The sequence below is a fragment of the Rana temporaria genome, chromosome 2 (genome assembly GCF_905171775.1).
Source record: "Rana temporaria chromosome 2, aRanTem1.1, whole genome shotgun sequence".
NCBI lineage: Eukaryota > Metazoa > Chordata > Amphibia > Anura > Ranidae > Rana > Rana temporaria.
Window position 1 is genome coordinate 383027076 of NC_053490.1, and position 27113 is coordinate 383054188.

Sequence of the window (27113 nt, forward strand, 5' to 3'; positions counted from 1 at the left end):
CCAGTGTGTTTGGGTCAGTGACAAATGTAAAAGACAGGCCATATGGATTATCATTGCAGTATGCCACAAATTGGCTGATTGTATCAGGGGCACCATCCCAGATGACAATTATGTCATCTATATACCTCCCGTAAAAAACAATATTGTCCTAAAAGGGATTCTATCTAAGGATGTGATGTGTCTCCCAAAAGCCAATCGCTAGATTTGCATAGGATGGGGCAAAATTGGTCCCCATCGCAGTGCCCTGTAGTTGTAAGTAAAAATCTCCATCAAAATTAAAATAGCGTTTTAGGAAGCTATGTGCCAGAGAAACATTCTGGATTTATAATCTTGATGTTCTTTCACCTGGTGATCTCTTTTACATAATTGTTTATATAAAAATCTCATATATCACATATATTTTACCTTTGATAATTGTTCTTATCTGCCTTATAATATAATTTCAAACACACTTTTTATTTATTCCTCTTCAGGTTCTTGTCTTATAGGGGTGGCGGGAACTTTTTTTAAGTATCGGGGGCAATATAGTATAGAGTTGTTTTTTTATATATATATATATATATATATATATATATATATATATATATATATATATTATATATATTTTTTTTTTCCTCTTAGTATTATTATTTTTACTACCAATGCACATTGTGTGCTAAACATTGGTTGGTAGTATTTTTTGTAACTTTTATAGCCCAATGTAGCCCATTGGGCTAAATTGGTGCAATGTCATAGGTGCAATGTCATGTCGGAATACTTATACCTTTTGATTATATCCATGAAATATCTAGCGCACTAAATAATATGCAAATTAATGGGTATATACAACTAATATATAAAGAACAACAGATATGGCATTTTCTAAGATATATACATTAATATACAACTTTGGCACCAGAGCTGTACCACTTCCATTCATGTATTGCACTAACTACATGGTTAACTTAGACTATGTACTCTAAAGTTTCCTGTACATAGACATTAAAATTCTTGTCATATATATTTTTTTGGATGGACATGGATTTGATGGGGTCACTCCATCTGATTGCCTTCCTTCATTATCTATTTATTCATTTTAATCATGTGTTTTTTAGATTGTGTTGGCTCCAATTGTTATTATGAATTCATGATCCTATTTAACCAGTTAGCAACCGCCCTATAGACGAAATACGTCTACAAGGCGGTTGCTTAACTCTGGGAGGGCGTCAATGTACGTCCTCCCAGAATCGCGCTCCCGCGCGCCCTGTGGGGCGCGCACACGGGAGTCTCCGTGACCGCCGGGTCCTCCGGACCCGACTGATCACGGATCACGGTAAATCGCCGCTGATAGCGGCGATTTACCACGTGATCGCTCCGTCCAATGACGGAGCGATCACTAGTAAACAAACCGGCGTCATGTGATGACGCCGGTTCCTCCCTCTCCTCTCTGTACCGAACGGTACAGTGTGAGAGAGGAGAGGGGAGAGAGCGGAAGCAGCAGCAGCTGCTGCTGCGGGCTGGATCTGTGACACATGCAGTCACAGATCCAGCCATCGATCCCTCCCTGTGCAATACTCTGCAGTACCAGCCATACTCTGCAATGCCCCCACACTCTGCAATGCCCCCACACTCTGCAATGCCCCCACACTGTGCAATACCCCCACACTGTGCAATACCCCAAAATACTCTGCAATGCCCCCACACTCTGCAATGCCCCCACACTCTGCAATACCCCAAAATACTCTGCAATACCCCAAAATACTCTGCAATGCCCGCAATACTCCGCAATGCCCCCAATACTCCGCAATGCCCCGCAATACTCCGCAATGCCCCACAATACCCCACAATACTCCGCAATACTCCGCAATACCCCGCAATACTCCGCAATACCCCACAATACCCCGCAATACCCCGCAATACCCCGCAATACCCCACAATACCCTGCAATACCCCACAATACTCCGCAATACCCCACAATACTCCGCAATACCCCACAATACTCCGCAATACTCCGCAATACCCCGCAATACTCCGCAATACCCCACAATACCCCGCAATACTCCGCAATACCCCACAATACCCCGCAATACCCCGCAATACCCTGCAATACCCCACAATACCCTGCAATACCCCACAATACTCCGCAATACCCCACAATACTCCGCAATACCCCACAATACTCCGCAATACCCTGCAACGTCGTCTATGGGGATTTTTAAGTAGCGAAGTTTGGCGCCATTCTACGAGCGTGTGCAATTTTGAAGGGTGACATGTTGGGTATCTATTTACTCGGCGTAACTTCATCTTTCACATTTATGCAAAAAAATGAAGAAAAAATACTAAATTTGCCAAATTTTATAACAGAAACAAAGAAAAATTCATTTTTTTTTACAGAATTTTCAGTCTTTTTTCTTTTATAGCGCAAAAAATAAAAAACCCAACGGTGATTAAATACCACCAAAAGAAAGCTCTATTTGTGTGAAAAAAAGGACGAAAATTTCATTTGGGTACAGTGTTGTATGACTGAGTAATTGTCATTCAAATTGTGAGAGCACCGAAAGCTGAAAATTGGTCTGGTTATTAAAGGAGTTCTCTGACCTAAAACTTTTAACCCCCGCTGTGCCCGGGCTGTAAAAAAATAGAAAATAAACTTTCACTTACCTGCCTACGATCCCCCGTTGTTCCGATATCGCCGTCCCGTTCTCCGGTCCCGGGCCCCTTCCGCTTCCTGTGTGTCGGTGACTCATAGTGCGCTCAGCCTATCAGCGGCCGCAGCAATGTCCCGTCGCGGCCGCTGATAGGCTGAGCGCACTATGAGTCACCGACACAGGAAGCGGAAGAGACCGGGACCGGAGAACGGGACGGCGATATCGGAACAACGGGGGATCGTAGGCAGGTAAGTGACAGTTTATTTTCTATTTTTTTACAGCCCGGGCACAGCGGGGGTTAAAAGTTGTAGGTCAGAGAACTCCTTTAAGGGGGTTTACGTGCCTAGTGGTCAAGTGGTTAAGATATCATTGTTTTAAAAAATATATATATTTATCATTTTCTATATTGGGTCTTATAAATATCTGATTAATTATTTTCTATCAAACTGTATTATGCTATATTACAATTTATCATAGCATCATTTATTTATAGATTTTTTTTATCATGCTATATTATTATTCATGAACTGTATGTCTATGTGCTAATTAGTTTTTGACTATAGCTCCATTTATTTATTAATCTTGCTCCGCCATGCATTTTGATAGAGATAACAGAGCAATATATCCCCCTCCCCCTCCTTGTACACATCCTATATAATAGCCCCATATGGTCCTTTCATTGTAGTCTGCTTGAGAAAGGAGCGTGGCTTGCCGTAATACCTGCAGGGCGCATGCTCACTAATAGTGATGCATAGCGTGTGCAACATCCCCTGTTGACATCCTTCCTACTGCGCCTCACATCTCGCTTTTTAGTCTCCCCCACCGCAGCCGGCTTCTCTACATCTGCGTTGGGTTCTGTGAAGACAAGCGCTCGCACATGAAAGACCGAGGAAGCGGGACCGTCACCGTCTGGGCTTACTCTTTGTTCTGTTCCTATGCGATGGCAGCCCTGAGTGTTTTTGCACATCGACAGCAGGAACACAGACAGCAAAAAAATAGAAAAATCATGGTGGTTCTAATCCTTTCCAAAAAAACAAAAACGAAAAAAACTGCAAGCACTAGCTGACATACAAGATTTCACATGCTGATACTTGAATATAAATTCCAATGATATGTACATATGCTGCCTCTTTTCTCACAACAGCAAATAATACAGGTTTTTGTTGTTTTGGTGCATGTGGATTTCATTGATTAGTGAGCCAGTCACATTCATCTTCTTTTATTTTAACTTATTTAAAGGTAAGATGTAGCACATGTTATAGGAACAGGAGGCATAAAGGCAGCATTAGTTGTATGTTGAACTTGTACAACATACTAGGATCACACAATACACATTCAACATCAGTGGACAATCGGGTTCAGATAGCCATTGCGATGTACATGCATATATGTAATGTCAAAATATATTAAAGTTGGTTGTAAACCCTTACATATACCCAGTGAAGTGACTGGCCTCAGCTGATACACAGAGATTAAACAAATCCTCCTACCTGTTTATCTGCAGCCCTCTCCTCTAAATCTGTTAAAAAGCTGAATTATAAAGTTTGTGTGAGAGTTAAGAAAAAAGGGGATGGAGAACTGAAGTTACACTCTGCAGAACTCAGTGAGGAGAGCTCTGAGAGCTGATTGGAGGAAAGAGACACACCCCCCTGCACACAGGAACACATATGAAGCTATCAATCACCTATGTCACCATTTTTCTCTTGCGGTCAGAAAAACTTGTCAGAAGGGACTCATGCTGATAGTAGACGAACAAAGCAGCAGACAAAAGTGACACCTAGTGCTCTGCATTGAAACAAGTACACACTATAGAAGGATATGCTTTGTACATATTTAGGGCCAGATTCACAATGAGAGTACGCCGGCGTATCTACTGATACGCCGGCGTACTTTCAAATTACCCGCGTCGTATCTTTAGTTTGAATCCTCAAACCAAGATACGACGGCATCTGGGTTCGATCCGACAGGCGTATGGCTTCGTACGCCTTCGGATCGTAGATGCAATACTTCGGCGTCCGCTGGGTGGACTTTGCGTCGTTTTCCGCGTCGGGTATGCAAATTAGCTTTTTTCGACGATCCACGAACGCACGTGCGGCCGTCGCATTCTCTTACGTCGTCTCTAGTCGGCTTTTTCCGGCGTATAGTTAAAGCTGCTATTTTGCGGCGTATAGATAGACTTGCCATGTTACGTATGGCCGTCGTTCCCGCGTCGAAATTTATTTATTTTTTATTTTTTGCGTAAGTCGTCCGTGAATAGGGATGGACGTAAGTCACGTCTAAGTTCAAAAAATTACGTCGTTGCGACGTCATTTTGCACAAAGCACGGCGGGAAATTTTGAAACGGAGCATGCGCAGTTCAATGAATCACGCCCCCTAATCGCCGATTTGAATTCCGCCGCCAGAAATACACTACGCCGCCGTAAATTACGGCGCAAAATCTTCCTGGATTCGACTTAAAGCCAGGTAAGATACGGCGGCATAGCGTATCTCTGATACGCTGCGCCTATCTAAATGTATGTGAATCTGCCCCACAATGTCTAAAGTTTACCGACACTTTAAGGATTTATCCCTGCTGTTTATTTGCTTTAGTAATCAGACTTATTTTAAACCTAAGGGCGGGAGTAATATTATTAATTTTGTGTAATGAAAATATTTAGTGATAATATATTCATATACAGTACAATTATATACGGTCTATGTTTGCAGACACCTGCTTAATTTGCATATCATAACAAATGGTGGGTGTGGTGGGATTTTAGGGACTGAATCTGTAAGAACCTTCCAAGACCACATGTGACTCAAGGGTGCTGCAACAGAGTTGCTAATTTGATGTTTAGGTCTATCATTAATTTCACTATTCAGTATCCATACTGCTGCACTGCTTTGTATGATATCTTCACAGATCTACTGAATGTACACCCAACACCTGCTAATACTGATTGTAAAACTTTATTTTTGTTTAAATACAAGACAACATATTTAGTCCTGGCTCAGACACTAGAATGGACAGACACCCCATTAAATCAAGACATACCATACAACATACGATACAAAGAGCATAAATACAGCACAGAGTCCAATAACTCAGTCCAGTACAGAAAATAAATAATCAAGTTGATTTGCTTTAAGATTTAATCAAGTATATATGCTGTGGCTGACCACAAAGAGATGGTTTTAGATATTCTTAGAAGAACTTAATAAACACAATAGCTAGTTGAATTCCAGCCAGCAGAGCCCAGGATGCAGCTAGAGAGAAAAAACAAAATGTTTTAGGGTACCAAAAACATAGAAAATTCTTTCATGTCTTAAACTGTAAGTGTCTTTAGTATTCATACATGGCTTCTCTATTGGAGGAAAAAAAAGACAACTATACTATAATCTTTATTTCATTTCAGAAAGACTGTAGGAAACACTAATACCCTGTACACACGATCGGATTTTCTGTCGGAAAAACCTTGGATGTTTTTTCCGAAGAAATTCCGCTCAAGCTTGGCTTGCATACACACAGTCACACAAAAGTTCTCTGAACTTTTCACCGTCAAAATGCGGCGACGAACAACACTACGACGAGCTGAGAAAATTAAGTTTAATGCTACTGAGCATGCATCAAATTGTTTCCAAGCATGCGTTGGAATTTTGCGCGTCGGAATTGCTATAGACGATCGAATTTCCTGATAGGATTTTTTCTGTCTGAAAAATGGAGAACCTGCTCTCAAACTTTTGCTGGCGGAAATTCAGACAGAAAAAGTCAGATGGAGCATACACACGGTTGGAATTTCCGTTCAAAAGCTCACATCAGACTTTTTCCGACTGGAAATCTGGTCGTGTGTATGCGGCATAAAGTCTTATAGACTTGAATAGGATGTACCCATGCTGCAGGACCATGCTGGTAACCTTGTTAAGAGAAAGGGATCCACTATGCAAATTGTCTTACAGTTCGCCAGATTGGCTTAAAGGCTCTTTGGCTGTAAGGCAGGAAGTTCGGGAATTTAAAATCCTGTGGCAGAGGATTCCTGACTATGCATTCTGTGTTCTCAGACGGTCTGTGGCAGAGACGGTTTCTATACTGTCCGTGCATCATTCCGGCTGCTAGGTCATGTGAGAGGGGTCTATTTGGGTGAGCACTCAGGACTGAGTGGCGAATATTGGAACTTTTGTGCATTCTGTACCTCGTACCTGAACCTTCCCCTTTTCTCTACACTCTCTACTTCCTTCACAATTTTTATGCAGCGAAAGTAAAGCCTACAGTTAAAGGTTTTACATCTTGTGTGGACATTGCAACTTTCTACAGACTTTCTTCCCTAGACAATGAACTGAGTGGTAAAGTGCAAAACCCAAAATCTAAACCAGCAGCTAAATCTAAATCTAAACCAGCAGCTCCTACGGGGGTAGTGCTACACGTGGGGGCTCGTCCAGGATCATTTGCCATCTGTAAAAATCTGCAATCAAGGAAGTGCTGGACTGTGCTTTAAAAAGCAAGAGAAAGGGGTTTAGGTGTCCTTTTATGAAGCAGTGAAATCTATTCCCTGCTTCGTTCTCCGGCCTTCACAGTGAAGATTTTTCTCATCCGTGTGCCGGTTTATGAAGCGGAGAAGATCGCTTCACCCTTGGAGGAGTGAAGTGATCTTCCAACTGTTCAAACAGTGGAGAACGGCCCCTGATACTGGAATCTCGTGAGACTTTATGAGATTACAGTACCGGAAATTCACCAAAAAACCGAGATGTCAGTTTATTGAGCAGTGATAAATTATCACCGCTCATTACATTGACAGACCGCGTGGTTAATGTAATTAAAATAACGAGTCCCCCTTCAAAATATATACATGTATACACACACACACATTGTATATACATGTATATACACACACATATATATATATATATACATGTACACATGATATATATGTATGTATATATATGTATACACATAAATATTACAGGGGGACATGGTTACAGTGTTGGGGGGTCAGAACGAGGTAGAAGGAAGTTAAAAATCTTCCTCCTTCCCCCTCAGATCCCCCGGGGTTCCCTCTTCACTCCCCGCTTCACCACCTCTGAGATGGTGAATCGGGGAGTGTGAATTCTGACACAGATCTGGCTCAGATCACAGCTTCATAAACTGGCCGTTTCTGTGTCAGTCTATGAGACTTCTCTGTGTGTAGAGATAATCGGCGGGAGAACAAATTCAAACACTTCTCCCCCCGATTATCTCTGTTTCATAAACTGCTTATGGGCTGTGATCAGCGGTGATTCTTGGGATCACCGCTCTTCACTGCTTCATAAACAGACACCTAAGAGTGCAGAGTGGCATCCGTGTGGGTGGAGCCAGAGAAGAGAAAAGCATGCGAGCTACGTGCCAAGAGAGCAGAAAGGGGAGGAGTTCCGCCAACTGCGTGAAACACGTGCGTGTGTTTGGCGCCAAGACCAGACGTTGCCAGATCGAGAGAGGAGATCGCGCAGCATGATGTCTTTTTATTGAGTGCCAGCCATGTCGGGGCCCAGGATGCCATCCATGTCAAATACTGTGGGTGCCACATCATCCAGAGCCCCGCTTACAGATACGGGGATCTGCTTAAGAACTCAAATGTTTTAAATCTAAAGTGCTAATTTTAAAGGCTAATATGCAAGTTATTGTCCTAAAAAGTGTTTGGGGACCTGGGTCCTGCCCCAGGGGACATGTATCAATGCAAAAAAAGTTTTAAAAACGGCTGTTATTTCGGGAGCAGTGAATTTAATAATGCTTAAAGTGAAACAATAAAAGTGAAATATTCTTTTAAATTTCGTACCTGGGGGGGGGGGGTGTAAAGTATGCCTGTGAAATAGTGCATGTTTCCCATGCTTAGAACTGTCTCTGCACAAAGTGTAATTTCTGAAGGAAAAAAAGTCATTTAAAAATCACTTGCGGATATAATGAATTCTCAGCTCCCGGCAATTCAGAGAGAATTTATTCATACAAAAAAAAGCGTGGGGGTCCCCCCAAATTCAATTACCAGGCCCTTCAGGTCTGGTATGGATATTAAGGGGAACCCCGTCATCAATTTAAAAAAAATGACGTGGGGTTCTCCCCAAGTATCCATTACAGACCCTTCAGGTCTGGTGTGGATTTTAAGGGGAAACTCCACCCCCAAATTTAAAAAAAAAATGGCGTGGAGTTCCCCCAAAAATCCACACCAGTCCCCTTATCCGAGCACGTAACCAGGCCGGCCACAGAAAAGAGGGGGGACGAGAGAGCACCAGGCCACATGCCCTCAACATGGGGAGGATGTGGACAAGCGCCTCATCCCCACAACCCTTGCCCGGTGGTTGTGGTGGATATTTGGGGGTAACCCCACGTCATTTTTTTTAAATTGATGGCAGGGTTCCCCTTTATATCCATACCAGACCTGAAGGGCCTGGTAATTGATTTGGGGGGACCCCCAGACTTTTTTTTAAAGAATGAATTCTCTCTGAATTGCCGGGAGCCGACAATTCATTATAGCCACGAGTGATTTTTAAATGACTTTTTTTACACTTTGTGCAGAGACAGTTCTAAGCACGGGAAACATGCGCTATTTCACAGGCATACTTTACACCCCCAGGTACAAAATTTAAAGGAATATTTCACTTTTATTGTTTCACTTTAAGCATTATTAAATTCACTACTCTCGAAAAAACGGTTGTTTTTAAAACTTTTTTTGCATTGATACATGTACCCTGGGGCAGGACCCAGGTCCCCAAACACTTTTTAGGACAATAACTTGCATATTAGCCTTTAAAATTAGCACTTTAGATTTCTCCCATAGACTTTAACAGGGTGTTCCGCGGCTTTTCGAATTTGCCGCGAACACCCCAAATTGTACGCTGTTCGCCGAACAGGTCTGGTGTGGATTTTAAGGGGAAACTCCACCCCAAATTTTAAAAAAAATGTCGTGGAGTTCCTCCAAAAATCCACACCAGTCCCCTTATCCGAGCACGTAACCGGGCCGGCCACAGAAAAGAGGGGGGACGAGAGAGCACCAGGCCACATGTCCTCAACATGGGGAGGATGTGGACAAGGGCCTCATCCCCACAACCCTTGCCCGGTGGTTGTGGTGGATATTTGGGGGTAACCCCACGTCATTTTTTTTAAATTGATGGCGGGGTTCCCCTTAATATCCATACCAGACCTGAAGGGCCTGGTAATTGATTTGGGGGGACCCCCACACTTTTTTTTTTAATGAATGAATTCTCTCTGAATTGCCGGGAGCCGACAATTCATTATAGCCACGAGTGATTTTTAAATGACTTTTTTTACACTTTGTGCAGAGACAGTTCTAAGCACGGGAAACATGCGCTATTTCACTGGCATACTTTACACCCCCCAGGTACAAAATTTATAGGAATATTTCACTTTTATTGTTTCACTTTAAGCATTATTAAATTCACTACTCTCGAAAAAATTGCTGTTTTTAAAACTTTTTTTGCATTGATACATGTACCCTGGGGCAGGACCCAGGTCCCCAAACACTTTTTAGGACAATAACTTGCATATTAGCCTTTAAAATGAGCACTTTAGATTTCTCCCATAGACTTTAACAGGGTGTTCCGCGGCTTTTCGAATTTGCCGCGAACACCCCAAATTGTTCGCTGTTCGCCGAACAGGCGAACAGGCAATGTTCGAGTCGAACATAAGTCCGACTCGAACTCGAAGCTCATCCCTAGTCAAGACCATCGGAGAATATGGTGGGATTAGACAGTTAGAGAAGGGTGGTGATTGTCAAAGTGTAATATATAAAGTGATAATGTATTTTTGAAAGTGTGTATACTGTTTCTTTCTTTCCTTTCTTTTCTCTTCCCCATCCCATTTTTTCGGTTCATGTACAAAACTCTCAGGTTTGAGAGGTTACTATTCTTTTCCCTCAGACTTTTTGTAGCAGGGATGTATGTAGCGCTGGTCTCCCAACAAGTCGGGCACTATTGAAAATGTAGGGGTGTCTGAGCCGATAATTGGGCTCAGACTCTGTTAATTCTATTTAAATTAGCCTCTGTTTTGGCTATGGTTGTGCTCGGTAGAAGTTTTTCCTTCTTGCCTATAGGTGGCGTTACCACTTCAGGCCCATGTTGGAACTCGAGCAGACCATAGTGTGTTAGGTGACCCCTCTCGGCAGTAGCCCAGTGGGAGTGGTGCCCCACTGTGTATGCTGGGAGGGAGTACTTAAGGGGCAGACATCGTTTTTTGGGGTCCTTTGCCTCATGGCCCTCCTGGAGCGAGGTGAGTGCATGTGATTCTAGTCTCTGGACCACGTTGGTCTGAGGCTGTGTTCCTGTCGAGTAGGCCCAGCTATGCTGGCTGGGGCCTATGGTTCTACAGAGGATCCCAAGCTGTCCATTCAAGTGGAGGAAGCTGCTTAGCAAAGGAAACCGGGGGAGGACCTGCCCTGGAGGAAACAAGCAAGGCAAGCTGATGTCTCAGGATAGGCCTGGTAACCTTGTTAAGAGAAAGGGATCCACTACGCAAATTGTCTTACAGTTCGCCAGATTGGCTTAAAGGCTCTTTGGCTGTAAGACACTCTCTACTTCCTTCACAAGTTTTATGCAGCGAAAATAAAGCCTAAAGTTAGCTAGAAGGTTTTACATCTTGTGTAGACATTGCAATTTTCTACAGACTTTCTTCCCTAGACAACGAACTGAGAGGTAATGTGCAAAACCCAATTACTAAACCAGCAGCTCCTATGGGTGTAGTGCTACACATATGAATTTATCAATGTCCGTGACCACGGAACCCGCAGACTCGATGTCCGCCTTGTTTGTAAACAAGGCATTTCCCTGTACTGCCTAGTGACAGGACACTGAGCTACTGCTCCCTGTCATCGGGAGCAGTGATCAATCAACTCCCTAGGACACACTTAACCTATTTTTTTTGTTTATTGTGCAAAAAATACCACAGAGGTGATCAAATACCCCCAAAGGAAAGCTCTATTTGTGGGAAAAAAAGGAACTCAATTTTGTTTGGGTGCAATGTCGCACGACCACGGAATTGTCAGTTAAAGTGATGCAGTGCAACACAAATACAACCAAAAGTGTAAGTTAAAGCGACGCAGTGCCGAATCGCAAAAAATGGCCTGGTCATTGGGTAGCCATTGGGGCTGAAGTGGTTAAAGTCCCCAAACCCCCCCCTTTTACCCAATTTGTTGCAGGACAGGGGGCTCCACTGAAATTATTATTTTTTTTAGTTCATCTTTAATGGACTGAGCTACATGATTTTTTCTATAATGGTTCAAGCAGGTAAAGCAAGAAAGCCACCTTACATTTATTTCTTTGTTTTTTAGCGTTTTTTTTGCTAGCTTTTAATAGTGTTCTAATATGCGAAACGGTTTGGCTTCCTCGGTCAGTATAAATGCTAGAGATGGAAAAAAAAATCTGGTTCTTCCTGACCAAACATCAAAGGTAAGTGAACATCTAGCCAATGCATAATGACTTACAGTATTGAGCAACTATTCTGCGCGAACCAACACAGTGAAAAAAAGGTGAATCACTCTAAATATAAATAGAGTGCAAGCAGAGATTATCGGTTCAAGGTTCAGAGAAAAAGGCTATGAGGAATCTTGGATAAAGAATCAAATAGATACTGTGGGAAGAATGGATAGAAATATGATGTTAGAGGATAGAGAAAAATCCACCTATCAACAAGCAGCACCGGGTCTAATTTTAAATTACAATTCTCAACACAAGGATGTTGCCAAGTTGATAAGGAGACACTGGCACATCTTGAAAAATGATAAAGACCTGAAACAAATCCTCCCTGACAAACCAAGGATCCTGTATAAGAGAGCACCTACCTTGAGAAATCTAGTTGTGAAAACAGTAGTCGAACCCCCACCAAAACCTGGATACACCTTCTTTTCTGGGAAAGGTTTTTACCCATGTAAGGGGTGCTATGCATGCCGCAATTCACATAGATTCCAAAGGAAAAAAACTGAATTTGTAGCAACAAACACGGGCGAAACTCATGCCATTAAAGACTTCATTGGGTGCCATACCGAGGGGGTTGTATATGTGCTACAATGTAGCTGCAACCTCCAATATGTGGGAAGGACAAAGAGGGCTTTGAAAGTTAGAATTAAAGAGCATGTCGAAAATATAATAAAAGGTTTCCCGAAGCACAATGTCTCAAGGCACTTTGATCAGATACATAACAGCGACCCGACCCAATTGCAATTTTGGGGGATCGAAAAGTACAACCCATCCTGGAGGGGTAGCCATAAGATCAGAATGATTAGTCAAAGTGAATCCAAATGGATTCACTGTTTGCGTACACTTGTACCAGGAGGAATGAATGTTGAATTTGACCTCAACTGCTTCCTCAGTAATTTCTGATCCTGACAACTTATGGTCATTTTAATCATCTTGGTTATATTATGAATTATAATTTTTTTCATTTTCATTTCTACTTTTACTAATAATGGGACTGTATGGATTTACACCTTTAAGTTATATAGCTATTGTTTGAAAATGATTGTTGTAACAACGTCAAACCAGGTGTGCGTTCACCATATATATGTTTTAGTAGGGACTGATCCTATAATTTTGGATCAATCCCCCTCTTATTTCTGTATTTTAACGTTTTTTATTACACCATTCTAACGTTTTATCCGTGCATTTTATCCTGTGCATTTTTGTGCTTATACCAAATACATATCTATACATTGTTTTTTATATATGTTTTTACATTTTCCTAAGGATATAAATTTGTATTATTAGCGATATATTTGCGAGGAGTACTGGCTTTGAATAGATTCGTCCATTGCCTTTACATACTAGGCTGATGTCCTATGCCGCTATATATTTGGTTACATATCGCTTAATGTTTTTTATAATGTTTTATATTCAGTAGCTTGCTCTGCTGGGCTTTGTCACTTGGCTGACATTTTTATACACTTTTACCCAGATAGATTAATGTATATGCAGCCAAAAACGAATGACATCTGACGCCACTTTGGTGATAATATGAGCACGGCCTATAACTGATAGCGGGCTACAAAAAAATGGCCGCTCCGCTACTTCCGGTTTTCGATATACATAAACAATAGCCGCACTACCAATCAGGTTCCCCAGATGAAGACACGTGATCCCGTGTCGTAACGCGTAGGGATTGGTCAGAGCGTACACCTGGAGTGACGTAAGCCGGCGCCGAGGACGCCGCTCGTATGTTTATTCGTTGCACTTGTTTTTATGTTTTGATGTAAGCGCAGGTCTTTTCCTAATAAATACCCCCCTGAGTCTTACAATATCACACTATTGGAGCCCTTGTGTTCCTTTCTCTTCCCTCCCTGTTTTGGAGCTGTATTAGGAATTGGCCGAGGAGACGCTCCAGTTGATATTTAGCAAGAGAGAAGATCTCTATGGTGATTCAGTATCTATTGGATGCATATTAATTTATGGTTTGAGGTAAGAGTTCTGGGAGCCTGGTGAGGGAGTGAACTATACATCTGTCAACATCTGTCTGCCTAGTGGATATCCAGCTACACTGCGACCACCATCTGACAGCTTGGCACACTATTATTGGGACACTCTTCCACTCACTTTTTCACTCATTTTCTATATATATTTTTTATATATATATATTTTTTAGATTTATATATATTTTTGATCACTCCAACTCCAACTTTTTGGACTTAATGGACTTTTGCTCAATTATTTTATTATTCTATTAATTAATGTTATTGAGTTTTACACTTTATATTTCACGTATTGGGACTATTATCCCATTTTTTCACCATTTTGTTCACATTCACTGTATATATTTATATTTAGAGTGATTCACCTTTTTTTTCTCTGTGTTGGTTCGCGCAGAACCCCTTTATTTTATGATTTCTTGTTTGTGTATTGTAAACACGATTAGGTTTTGCAGCACCTTATTTGTTTTGGGTTATCGCTGTTAAGGAGTCTGTAGTAGCGCGGAGGCCTTTTCTTCATTGAGCAACTATTGTTCTATAGGTTAGTTTTAAATGAGATAACACGCTATGTCATATTAAAATATCTGAAATGCAAGGGCTAATATAGAATTCCTGGAAAAAAGGTAGATCCCAGCAATACCCCTTCTATAATTCTCTCTAATGCCCCATACACACAAGTGGTTTTCCAACGAAAAAACTACTGGAAAAAGCTAGAGAGCAGGTTCTCTATTTTCCCGTCACAAAAAAAAACATATTTTGTTTACAAATTCTGACGCACAAAATTCCCACGCATGCTCAGAAGCATAGAACTTCATTTTCTCGGCTCGTCGTAGTCTTTTACGTCACCGCGTTCTTGCCAGTCAAAAGTTCACCGAACTTTTGTGTGACCGTGTGTATGCAAGGCAGGCTTGAGAGGAATTCTCTAATGCCCCGTACACACGACCTGTTTTCCAGTTGAAAAAAAAAAAAAAAAAAAGATGTTTTTTTCCGACGGGAAAACAGCTCGTGTGTATGGGGTATTAGAGTTCAGATGATAAATAACTAGCTAAATTGGGCAACAGCACTATAATTACAAAAGGTTTCTTTGGGCAGAAGAGCTGCAGGGACAGCCTTGTCAGACTTCTAAACTGACAGCTAATTCTTCTAGGCTGCATTATCATATACATCGTTATCATCTATAAATCTTACCTGTATGTTTTCCAGCGCTGTCCGCAAGGTCCAATTTAGCTGTATGAAATACAAAACGATAATGAATGAAATGCTAAAGAAATGTTGATTCATATTATTCACTATCAAAACCAATAAGTGGAATACTAAACCAGCAGAAGTCAATGTAGTTAAATAGTGTATGTAAAGGTAGACTTTTTTCAGTCTTCAACTGAGTGGGGAAGGGTTGAGCCCTTTGTTAAAGTGGTAGTAAACCACAGGTGGTAAAAAATAAATAAATGTCATGCAAGGCAATGTCTTAATATGCTAGTATGCATATATACCATATATATAATTCAATGTCCATATAATTCAATGTCCATCAAATTTAGATGGATATTATCATTATCATGAACATTTCTGGGTTTCAATTGTACAGGTTGCCTCTTCTACCTTTGTGACCTCAGTGTTTCTATCTGCCCTTCCTCCTTGAGAGTTGGGGAGGATTTATTTGCTGCCATTTTCTCGCTCTAGCTATAATACAGGGGACATATACCTCCTGAGAGACCACAGAGATCACCCTGTGCAATATAACTTATTCCACATCCTTACTTTGTTTTTAAGAAAAATTAATGGAATGTTCATCTTTATCCTTGACACCATTACAGCTTATATGTACACTTGTGTTTCCTAATAAACACCCCTGAGGAAAGAATCAAAACTGAAATGTGTCGGGTGAAGGATCACACTCAGCTATCTGCTTGACTACTGGTGTCTTTTTATTCAGATCTGTATACATTCCATATACTGTTTTGTTATAAACATGTGTTTTTAAATGCTATATTTAATAAATACGTTTGTTATACTTTATAACTTTATGCATTCTCTAGTACACTTTTTGTATAGATACCTAAGCCTTAAAAGTCCGCTTAAAGGGGTACATCATTTTGTTTTCATAATATGCTAGTATGCATCACATTCTCGCACATTATGATAGACTTACCTTAGAACGAAGCCCTCCAGTGCCGCAATGTCACCGCTGAGACAGCTAGTATTTTCCCCCTGTCTTCCTTTCTGGTTCTTGGCCTCCAGCTACATGAATGGCCAGGGGGAACGATGATGTCATACCTGGTCTGGTATGGATTTTGGGAGGGACCCCCACGCATTTTTTTTTTTTTTTAGTTTTGAAGTTGTGGCCCGGGGTTCCCATTAATATTCATACCAAGAGTGAAGGTAAGGCTAAAGTGCAGCCTTAAAGTGTCATGCCGCGTACACACCATCACTTTATGTGATGAAAAAAAATGAAATTTTAAAAACGTCAATTTAAATGACCGTGTGTGGGGGAAAACATGCTTCAATTTTATGTGTCGTTTTTCAAAACGTCGTTTTTTGTTTCACAAAAATTGACCGTGTGTAGCAAAAAACGGCATTTAAAACTACGTTTTTAAACCCGCGCATGCCCAGAAGCTAGTTATGAAGCGAGCTTCAATGGAAAAAAGTGGTGAACGTAACCTTGCTTTGCTAGAGCATTGTGAAAAAACGATGGTGTGTAGGCAACGTCGTTTTTGAAAATTGAAGTTTCAAAAACGTCGTTTTTTACTTCACAGAAAATGTCGTTTTTTTCCATCACATAAAGTGATGGTGTGTACGCGGCATCAGTGTAAGTGTTAGTTTTAGCGCAGGTAAGGGTTAAACTGATATTAAAGCATGATGTTTTTTTTTTAAATATCAAACATCTTATACTTAAAATGTCATCAAAAGCAGAAAATTCTAATTTAGAACTGTTTCAAATCTGAATTGCACAGGAATACAGTTTGCATTCCTGTGCAGCTCAGTGCAGTGTCATTTTCAGCCCATTCGTTTGATTGGGATGACATCACGCAGGATTGCACCAAAAGCACTGCAGGCACTAGTTTTCAAAAACACACTGCACTGTATTGCATGTTTATGTGGTACAATGCAATTTGGTGCAGAAAAACACACTGCATTTGCAATCTGCGTTTGGGGTGTCGTTAGGATTATATTAACACCTGCAGCAGATCGCACACCCTTTGCATTTTGGATGCGCTGCGGGAAATGTGCACAGAATGTGGGAATGAGCCCTTGGGCTGGGTTCACTAATGCTGCAGCCACGGCTCACAGCATGGGGTCCGGTGCAATCCTGTTCACCGATTCAGGTGTGAAACAGGTCTAAAATCTGTGATATGTCTACCACAAAAATAAATGAGACAAACCATGGAGATGAGCCACACATAAAAAAAGACAAAGGAAAAGAAAGCCACATACTAAGGCCAGTGCGCTAGCTTTTACAAGCATGAACAGTGGAAAATCCTCTGGGATTTGCATATCAATGTCTTCTTATAAGGGATGCATTCACACCATTCTTTTTGCAACTGTGTGGTAAGGTGTGTAAAGAAAAGTTTTTTTTTGATGCATGCTTTGTTTTCCTGAGAAAAATGCACCTTCCATTGGGATGAATGGTAACACATATCAAATGCATCTAAAACTCAAAAAAATTGTGCCTTAAACACACAGAGGAATGAACGTAGCCTAAAGCGGGCCATAGACGGAGCAATTGTTTTGTGGTAGGAAAAAATATTGCTTGATTCTCCTACCATGAAGCCATTGTGTTCTCCCAGCAGGGGGCGGTGTCCATAGGTGTGCACAGCCTATTGCATTAGGGCGTGCACCACAAAGCTCAAATTCACATGCCTTTCTCTGCAGCCTCAGCTGCACTGGACAGTGAACAGGATAGTGCTCTGTGCTGAGTGGCTTCCTGTTCATTCACAAACTGAAGCATAGTAAACTGTCTATGCTTCAGTTATAAATGAACACAGTGAGTAAATGTGTTCGCTATGTTCATTTAGAAAAGGAAGGGGCCATTAAATGACATATTTACTAGCCTATTTCCCCACTCTCCATTCTGAAACATGCCCCGCAGCAGCTGGAGGGAGAAAAAGAAGGAAGCAGTACTGTGGTGGGGGGGGGGGGCAGGCAATAGGGGGAATCACCACCGCATGCAGTGATTAGGGTGCACCTGGGCACACCTGGCACACCCCCTCCACAGGCCTATGGCTGTGTCCTTGCCTGGAGATCACAGTAATTACTGTTAGTGGCCATAATAGCTGCTAGCAATAATCGCATGTCAAACCTGACAGGCTGATTGTACCGAATTTGATCGGTTGATCAACTTGGGTATATTCAGCCTGCCCATACATGGTCTATGTCCCGTTTAAGATTCTACAGTCTCAAACATATTCACAACTTTAGGGAAATTTTTATTCTAGATAGTTGAAGCAAAGTAAACAGAGTTGGTAATAAGAATTTATTGATACATAACGCCCTTTGAGTGCTGAAAGATGGACATTGGAGAAGACACTATTGGGTCGTTTTATTATAGATGTTATTTTTACTCTTGCTGATAAAACACCCATATATGTGCAGAGAATATAAAAAATAGGATTAATAAATGAAAAGACTATGTCTTATGATATTATTATGACAAATAAAACACCTTTCTGTGCATATGTATATGATAGTTATTGTGACATACCATCGATGGGTAGGCCTATCTCGACTTCATTAGTAGCAGCTTTGAAGGATTTAACACGGGTGCACTGTGAAGAACAAGCAAAAAAATCATAAGCTGTTGGACTGGTTTACATGTCTGTTATCTTAATTGTAAATAGCAAATCATGATGAGTTTCTATATTTTTTTATTTTTTATTATAGCATATGTAATTTCCAGCAGCAGCATCTATTCACACATGCATATATGCATGATTTTTAAAACATAACATACGCATGTGAATACATGACGGTGTCGGCGGCTGTGCCCACGGCATTTTCTGTTTTGCATTCCTGCAGGCAAAAATACACTGCAGCTGAGCAACAATAGATGTAATTTATACTGTATGCCCATATGTTGTACTTAATTGCTGTGCCACAAGGCCTTAAAAAAAAAACAATGTTGTGTTGGCTTACTGTATTGGCTCCTAGAAAGAAAAAAAAAATTGGCAAACCATGCTTGTACATAGGGTGTTCCTTGCTATGAGTGATGTTCCATGTCTGTTTTTGTGTCGCACCACCTATATGGATGTTTCATTATTGTTCATATGTAAATACTATTGTTTGAAAAATAAAAGATTTTTTACATTAATTATTTCTATACAAATTCTCTGCTGCTAAAAAAACCCTTGGGAAACTTCCTGTTTTTCACTGTATCGCCTCCATACGTTCATTTTTGCTGACTGGGAGCAGACCATTGCCTCATGTGCAATAACAGGATCCTCATTCTGTATTTTGGTTCAGTCCTTCCATTCATATATACTTACGCACATAATAGGTCATTATAAAATGCTGTATGGTTGTACAATCTAGGGAACTAAGCTTCTTGTCCCATGAAAAGAATTAAAAGCGAGGCCTGGAGCGAGGGCATTGAAAAGGAGCTAACAGGAGGGCCGGCATGACAGGAGAGATGAGGGCAACCACAAGGGGTTAAAAGAAAATAGTGCAGAGGTGGGGAGTAGTGGATTGGAGGAAAGGTAGGGATAGGAGGGGTTTTGTTTAGGGGATAGTTTAGCAGGAGCAGTTTAGGAGAGCAGTGTCACCTGATTCCTCCTGCAATGGACGATGTGGATCTCCTCTTGGCCCAGCTCTGGGCGGCCGACCACCACCAGGGGCCCCGAATGGCTGCGCAGCCAGGAGGCCCCACTTCTGAGGGACCAGGCATCCGGATCGGTGGAGGGGGGCAGGAGCTCCCACATTCTCAGAGGTCCAAGCCTTCGGAGCGTTTCTTCCTGGGAGCCTCCCTCCCGAGCTTCGCGCCAAGGCAGGAGCCCTGATCGGGACCCGTCAGGTTTCCGCCGTGGTGAGGCCTGGACAGAATCCTCACGCATCGGCAGAGCTCAAAGGGTGGAATCACGGCACGCGCATGCGCCTCTCCCCCACCCGCTCGGTGGCACCATCAGGACCAGACGGAAACCCCCTCCTCTGACATTGCAGTAAGGGGGGGGGCTCAGCGAGGGAGAAGTACAGTAATGGCTGCCGGGCTTTTACCGGCCGGTGGCCATGGGTCATCAGAGGTTTCCCCTGCCTGGAGACTGCGCAGTGGAGGTGAGAGGCCTGGGTCAGTCGGGAAAGAGGGAGGCCAAGTTGGGGTGCAGTGCTGGGAGGTGTGGCCAGCATGGTCAGGAGACAGCAGCGTCCAGGCCCACTTCACCTGGGATGGACAACATGGAGCAACAGCAGTTGCCCGGTGAGCATCCAAGGGGGGAGCTGTCTGGGTCTGAGCCAGTTGCCGGCGCCAGCGGATTCTGGAGCAGCAGCTGCGGGAACCCCCCTGGTTAGCCCAGTAAGTCACCTTGTCACTTTTCGTTGTCTCCTAATAACGTATTGGATGGGTTGCTGAGAGTAGCAGTTGCGGAGGTACGGGGGCCGCCATAGGGGTGCCGCAGTCTCCCATGGCCGCAGCTGGGTATCCCAGGGCGGTGGGCTATATACGGGGTCCGTCCTATAACTGCAAGCATTGATGGGGGGATTACGGGACTTGGTGCAGCAGGACGTGGCAGGCGGGCTCTGCAAGTGTCAGCATGGGTACCGCCGGGTGGTGGGTCCCCCTCGTCAGCTTGGGGGCGGGGTCTGGCTCTCTCTCCCATATTGGTGGCCATGGTGCCCGATAGCGCTGTGGGACTGCCAGGGTCTTCCCTGGCTCCTGGGTTGGCAGTAGCAGGGGCTGGGGAGAAGACGGGAACGTGGGGGTAAGATGGATGTGTCCCCAGCGGCCCCTGCTTTGAGGGGCCGCTGGGGACACATCTAAAACAGGAAGTCAGGGAGAAGATTGTAAAAGGTGAGTATGTAGAAATTGTTTCTTTATTGCCCCTGGAAAAGTTTAACCTGGATAGGGTTAAGCCTGATGATAGCAAGAAAGAGGACGAGGAAAAACGGCGAAACAGATTAATCCCATGCACGTTCTCTAACTGGCAGCAAGCTTTTGCCATTATGGCAAGCGTTATAGGGGAAAAGAAACTTAATTTACACACAGAAGTTTTCTCTAAGAAGGAAGTTTGTTACAATGTTTCATGTTCTTAAAAACTTGGCAGACTGCCCGGATTTTTTCTTTACACACACTTGATCTAAGAACAAAGCATTAGTTACAATGTTTCCCGTTAAATACTTGGCAGGCTGATGTTTTCTTTTGACAGCTGAGTGAGCAGATAAAGTCTCTCCACTTGTTATATGAAAGAATCGGCAAACACTGCATTGGAGATCGTCAGGGGGGTTGAATTGAGATCACGATTTTTTAACGATTATTTGTGTAGTTCTATTGTATGCATGGTGCTCCTAGCCAGTAGACTATCCAGACTCATCTAATGCCCATGGGCACTTTAGATAACCTCAGCCTCTTATCAGAGAAAATGTATTGATCACTTACCCCAGAACAGATTTCAGTGGTGTTTTCACACAAACGTACATCACAGAAAAGGTTTACATAGTCCTGATTTTGAAACTGAAATGCGCTTATGCTGAAAGATGCTTCTAATGCTTTGCTATTATCTATTGTTGTGGAAACAGTTTCCTGGACACAGCTGTAAATATGAAGAAAAATATAAGAATATTTTGGTTACACTGCTGACCAGACTGGCTGGTTTTAGCATGACTTAGGAAAATGAAATATTACTTTTCATAATTAAGCTTTGATTTTTGCCTTGATTTTAAATTAGTGATGATCTCAGTGAGCCATTAAATGTTTTGCGTTTGATAGAGTTTGCCACATTTGACTTTAAAAGAAATATACAATCATTAAGCACTTTCATAGTGTGCAATGTATACAGCACACAGGCTCGGGTCCTATATACCTATACCCCTTTAAACCCTTCCCTCTGTTAGTGCAGTGTGGCCACACCATCAGTTCCTTGCTTTGGGGTGTTACTCAGAATAGATGGCACCACAATGCACTAATATGGACATGAAGTATTTTATTTTTGCCAATCTAAAACAGTTCTGCAGTCAAGGGCAAAAATTATGAATTTTATGGGTTTCTATCTTTCTAGAGTAAAGCCTTGTACACACGGTACGATTGTTGGCCAACCGACTGTCTGATTTTTGTCAAAAGGGCAAGTGCCAGGATCTTGTCTTGCATACTAACGTTACACAAATTGTCGTGCCACAAACACGAACGTAGTGACGTACTACGAGGAATTTCAGCTCTTGAGCGACACCCTTTGGGCCCCTTCTGCTAATTGATTCTGAGCATGCGTGTTTGTACTTTAGACATTTGTGTGACTGATTTGCGTACTGACCATCCAAAAATCTGACGTAGAGCTGTTGTTTGACAAAAGTTTACCAGTCTCATCCAACATTTCTTGGCCGAAAATTGGAAAACAATTGTTGAAAGGAGCGTACTAATGGTAAGAACTTCGGATAACAGCCTGTCAAACAACAATCCTCTTCTGATTTTCGTATCGTGTGTACGAGGCTTTAAGCACATTAGGATTTCACCAAGATTTTCTGTAAAATGTTGCTTCTACAAGTGGAGGACATAACATTGATCTAAAGCCTAGTACATGCAATCAGAAAATCGTGCGAAAAATACCGCTTTCAGAGCGATTGTACGATAATCTGTTCTTTAGTACACAGCTTTAGAGAGCCGATCCCGACAGTTCATCTGAAATTATCCGAAAGGACAAACATGGAAATTTCCGTTTAATCATTACAGTATATACGCCTGGAAAAAACATCAGAAGAGCAATACCATGCATGCTCGGAAACAAAAGAATACATTACAATACAATACAACACATTACATCACTTCCTGAGTTATATTCTGTCGTATGAAGAATTTTCATAACTTTAGTAACCTCTTAATTTTTAAATACAAGACTAGCATGCAAAAAAAAAACAGACCATTCATCTGATATTCATAGTGACAGATGTACGAGGCTCCACTTTTATTACGGCCACTTATACTGATTCCAGCTAAATCAGGAAGTTATGTGCAGGGTTAGTTTTAAAGGGGTTGTAAAGGTTTGTGTTTTTTCCCCTTAATGCATCCTATGCATTAAAGGGGAAAAAACACCTGGCAATGACGGCCCCCCCAGTTCTCCGTTTACTTACCTGAGCCCGTTCACCTGCTTTGCGCGTCCCCCGGTGTCCTCTTCTCCACGAAGTCTGGCCATTGATTGGATACATTGATGGCAGCGTAGCCATTGGCTCACACTGTTGTCAATCACATCCAATGACGCGGCCACCGGGGGGGGGGCGGGACCTATTCATACACTCTGGGCCAGATTCACAGAAAAAGTACGCCGGAGTATCTTCTGATACTCCGGCGTACTTTCAAATTTGCCGCATCGTATCTTTATTTTGAATTCTCAAACAAAGATACAACGGCATTTGGCTAAGATCCGACAGGCGTACGGCTTCGTACGCCTTCGGATCTTAGGATACAATACTTCGGCGCCCGCTGGGTGGAGTTTGCGTCGTTTTCCGCGTCGGGTATGCTAATTAGCTGTTTACGGCGATCCACAAAGGTACGCGCGGTCGTCGCATTCTCTTACGTCGTCGCTAGTCGGCTTTTCCCATCGTAAAGTTGCGAGTGCTATTTCAATGGCTTATATTTAGACCAGCCATGTTAAAGTATAGCCATCTTTCCCGCTTCGAATTTTGAATTTTTATTTTTGCGCAAGTCGTCCGGGAATAGGAAAGGATGTAACGCACGTCGCTCGTTCAAAAAATTACGTCGGTGCGACCTCATTTCGCGCAAAGCACGGCGGTAAATTACAAAACGGAGCATGCGCAGTACGTTCGGCGCAGGAACGCCCCTAATTTAAATGATACACGCCCCATTTGAATTAGGCGGGCTTGCGCCGGACGGCTTTACGCTACGCCGCCGCAAGTTTACAGGCAAGTGCTTTGTGAATCAAGCACTTGCGCTGAAAACTTGCGGCGGTGTAACGTAAATGTAATACGTTAAGCCGCCGCAGATGTACCTGAATCTGGCCCTCTGTGTCTATGGATGCAGCGTGTATGACAGGGAGCGTGCCCACAAGCTAACCCCCTCGGAATAGAGCTTCCCAGAGGGGGGTTATCTATTGTGGGGAGGAGCCGAGACAGCCACATGGGACCTCAGAAGACGAGGATCGAGGCAAAACGAACTGCACAGTGGAGGTAAGTATGACATGTTTGTTATTTTTTTTTAACTTCTGCTTTTGTATTTAGCACTCTGTTTGAAGTTCTAGGTCTTTACATTTTTTTTTATCTCTAGGGTTGCAAGAAATACAAACTTACCCATCTTTTATAAGATAAAAAGCATTTACATCACTACGATTATCTGTAGGACTTGCAACACATGACTCTATCCGGAGAACATATTGACTTCCATCAGCGCCTGTCACAAATATTCCCACATAGATGATTGATCCGACAGCCACAGCGTCATTATTTTGATATGGTTCTGTAAATGATGGACTTTTATAAGCAGCCATGGTAACGGGATATGATCCAGTCCCATTGGCTCCAGACAGATATACTGTTCTGAGAAAACAAATACATGTACAGGTAACAAAACCAATAAACAATTTAAATCACAATTTATTTCCTAATAAGTAGCAATAGCTTTCAGCATTTCTTCACACTGAACACGGCTTTGAAAACGCGCAAGTTCATCTGAACCTGCACGATTTAAAAGTTGCATTTCAATCCGACTTCTGGGGGCGACCTGAAAGACATCTGTGCATCGGTGCGGCGCCGCACTGATTGTGACGCTCCTATTGCCAGTAATAGGCTCCGATTTGACCTGTCAAATTGCAGGTCAAATCATGTCTATGTGAACTAGAGCTTAAACACTAATGTCCACTAATGTAAAAAGTTACATTTTAATGCATTGGGAAAGCAAGAGAAACCTTTTCCGCGCCCAAACCACAGTGCAGGTGTACCTGTGGTTTTTATGCGGTTAACCCATCGTTTTCCATAGACTTTCAAATAGGTCATGGGTTTTCTGAAAGCGCACCAAAGATGATGTATGCAGGACTTTTGCTGTACTGTCCGAAAATACTGCAAACAAGATGTAACCTAATATATAATCTGCAGTGCGCCAGTGTGAAACCAACCTTAAGATGCAGTAAAATTATCTGGTTTGAAAGTATTTAGTGTGATTTGTGTGTATACTGTATGTATATGTGTATATGTATGTGTGTGTATATATATATATATATATATAAAAATACTGCGCTTGTGTCCCGATAAAACCAAAAAGCAGCGGGCACCACAAAGGACAATTATGTGTAAAAGAGAACAGTGTAAAAAATGTGCAGCACTGTTTAAGTGAAAAAAAATGTATGTACAAGGACCCTAACTAAAGGGTACGACTAAAATTATAGTGGGTATTTTTCGATTCATGTGTAGGTATAAAATGTTTTTTGTAAAAGATCCATATGTCAGTGTTAGAAACACACAATGTTAAAGGGTTATAACATTCATATTTACCATAATGATGAATGTTAGATATCATCCCAGATGATGTCTGTTTAGACTAAACGCGTCGGGTCAAGTCCTATCTATGCCATTGCGTCCTGTATGTCCAAGAAAGATTATCTAACAAGCACTTTTATATCTAATGAAATGTGAGTGTTTTGTACTTTTTAAATAATTCCCTTTACACTATGTGGAGGTGTTTTGCTTCTCTTTTCTGGATATATCAACTGAGCGTTATTGTGAAGAAACCGTCCATCCCTGAATCTGAGGATGATGGTCCTGTATAGCCATTTTACAGCTTGCTGTGGAATTGAAGGTGGAGGTTCATTGTCCCTCAGAATCGTTGAAAGAGAGCGTTGCGATATCCCCCATATCTGGTTTCTATACACCCCCGCTTGTCTAGACCCTTTAGGTATATATCAATTGGGTCCATACATTCCGGTAAGCCCCCTTGTATCTTACTGGTAGTGGAATTCCCTACAGTGGTGACCCTTAAATTGAGGTTTTGGGACTTATTAACTATTCATGGATCATCATCCCTATTATTCGTCTACTTGGACTTTTTCATAAATCCAGTTTTTATCATTGGACTGCACTTTTTCCTAGTATTGTTGTCACAAGATATACACCTTAAAGAAGTTGTAAAGGAAAATGTTATACTTACCTGACCCCTTAAGTCCCGCGCGGTCCCGATATCCTCTTTGCCGCTCAGCCTGGCCGCTGATTGGCTAACTCGGATGGATTGAGAGCAGTGCAGCAATTGGCTGGCGCTGCTGTCAATCACATACAGTGACACGGCGTGCCAAGGGGCGGGGCCGAGTGATACAGTGAGCTGCTATGGCCGCTCGCTGTATCACGGGAGCATGCCCATAATTAGTGACCACCGTGCGAGCTCTCGCATGACTGTGGTGACTAATTGCGGGGAGGACCAGAGACAGCCGCCGAGGGACCCCAGAAGACATGGATCGGGGGCACTCTGTGCAAAACGAACTGCACAGTGGAGGTAAGTATAACATGTTTATTATTTAAATAAAAAAAAAAAATCCTTTAGTGACCCTTTAACTGTATGCTCAATGTTTTTTTTACATTGTATTTGTATACAAGCAAGTTGAATCATTCATCATTATGGTACATACAAATGTTATATCCCTTTAACATTGTGTGTTTCTAACAATGACATATGGATCTTTTATGAAAAACTATTTTATACCTACACATGAATTGAATACCCACTATAATATTAGTTGTACCCCTTAGTTAGGGTCCTTGTACATATATATTTGTTTACTTGATCAGCACTGCACATTATATATATATACAGTATATATATATATATATATATATATATATATATATATATATATATATATATATATATATATATATATATATATATATATATATATATATATATATATATATTTATTTATTTATTAAAGTATAATATACAATA

At 41.9% G+C, this 27113-nt stretch overlaps 1 protein-coding gene across 2 annotated transcripts in view; it reads right to left on the reverse strand.

Moving 5' to 3' along the window:
* Positions 1–27113, reverse strand: part of LOC120927310 (uromodulin-like) — a 141416-nt gene that overhangs the window by 70163 nt on the left and 44140 nt on the right. Inside the window, exons 7-11 of one of the 2 annotated variants that reach the window (XM_040337894.1) lie at positions 24476–24721; positions 21621–21774; positions 18741–18804; positions 15230–15268; positions 5558–5873 (exon numbers count right to left, since the gene is read on the reverse strand). The exons of the other annotated variant lie outside the window; for it this stretch is intronic. Coding sequence (XP_040193828.1) covers positions 5812–5873; positions 15230–15268; positions 18741–18804; positions 21621–21774; positions 24476–24721 — 565 coding nt within the window. The 3' untranslated portion in view covers positions 5558–5811. Of the gene's footprint in view, positions 1–5557; positions 5874–15229; positions 15269–18740; positions 18805–21620; positions 21775–24475; positions 24722–27113 lie in introns of those variants that run through there. 2 annotated transcript variants of the gene reach the window in all.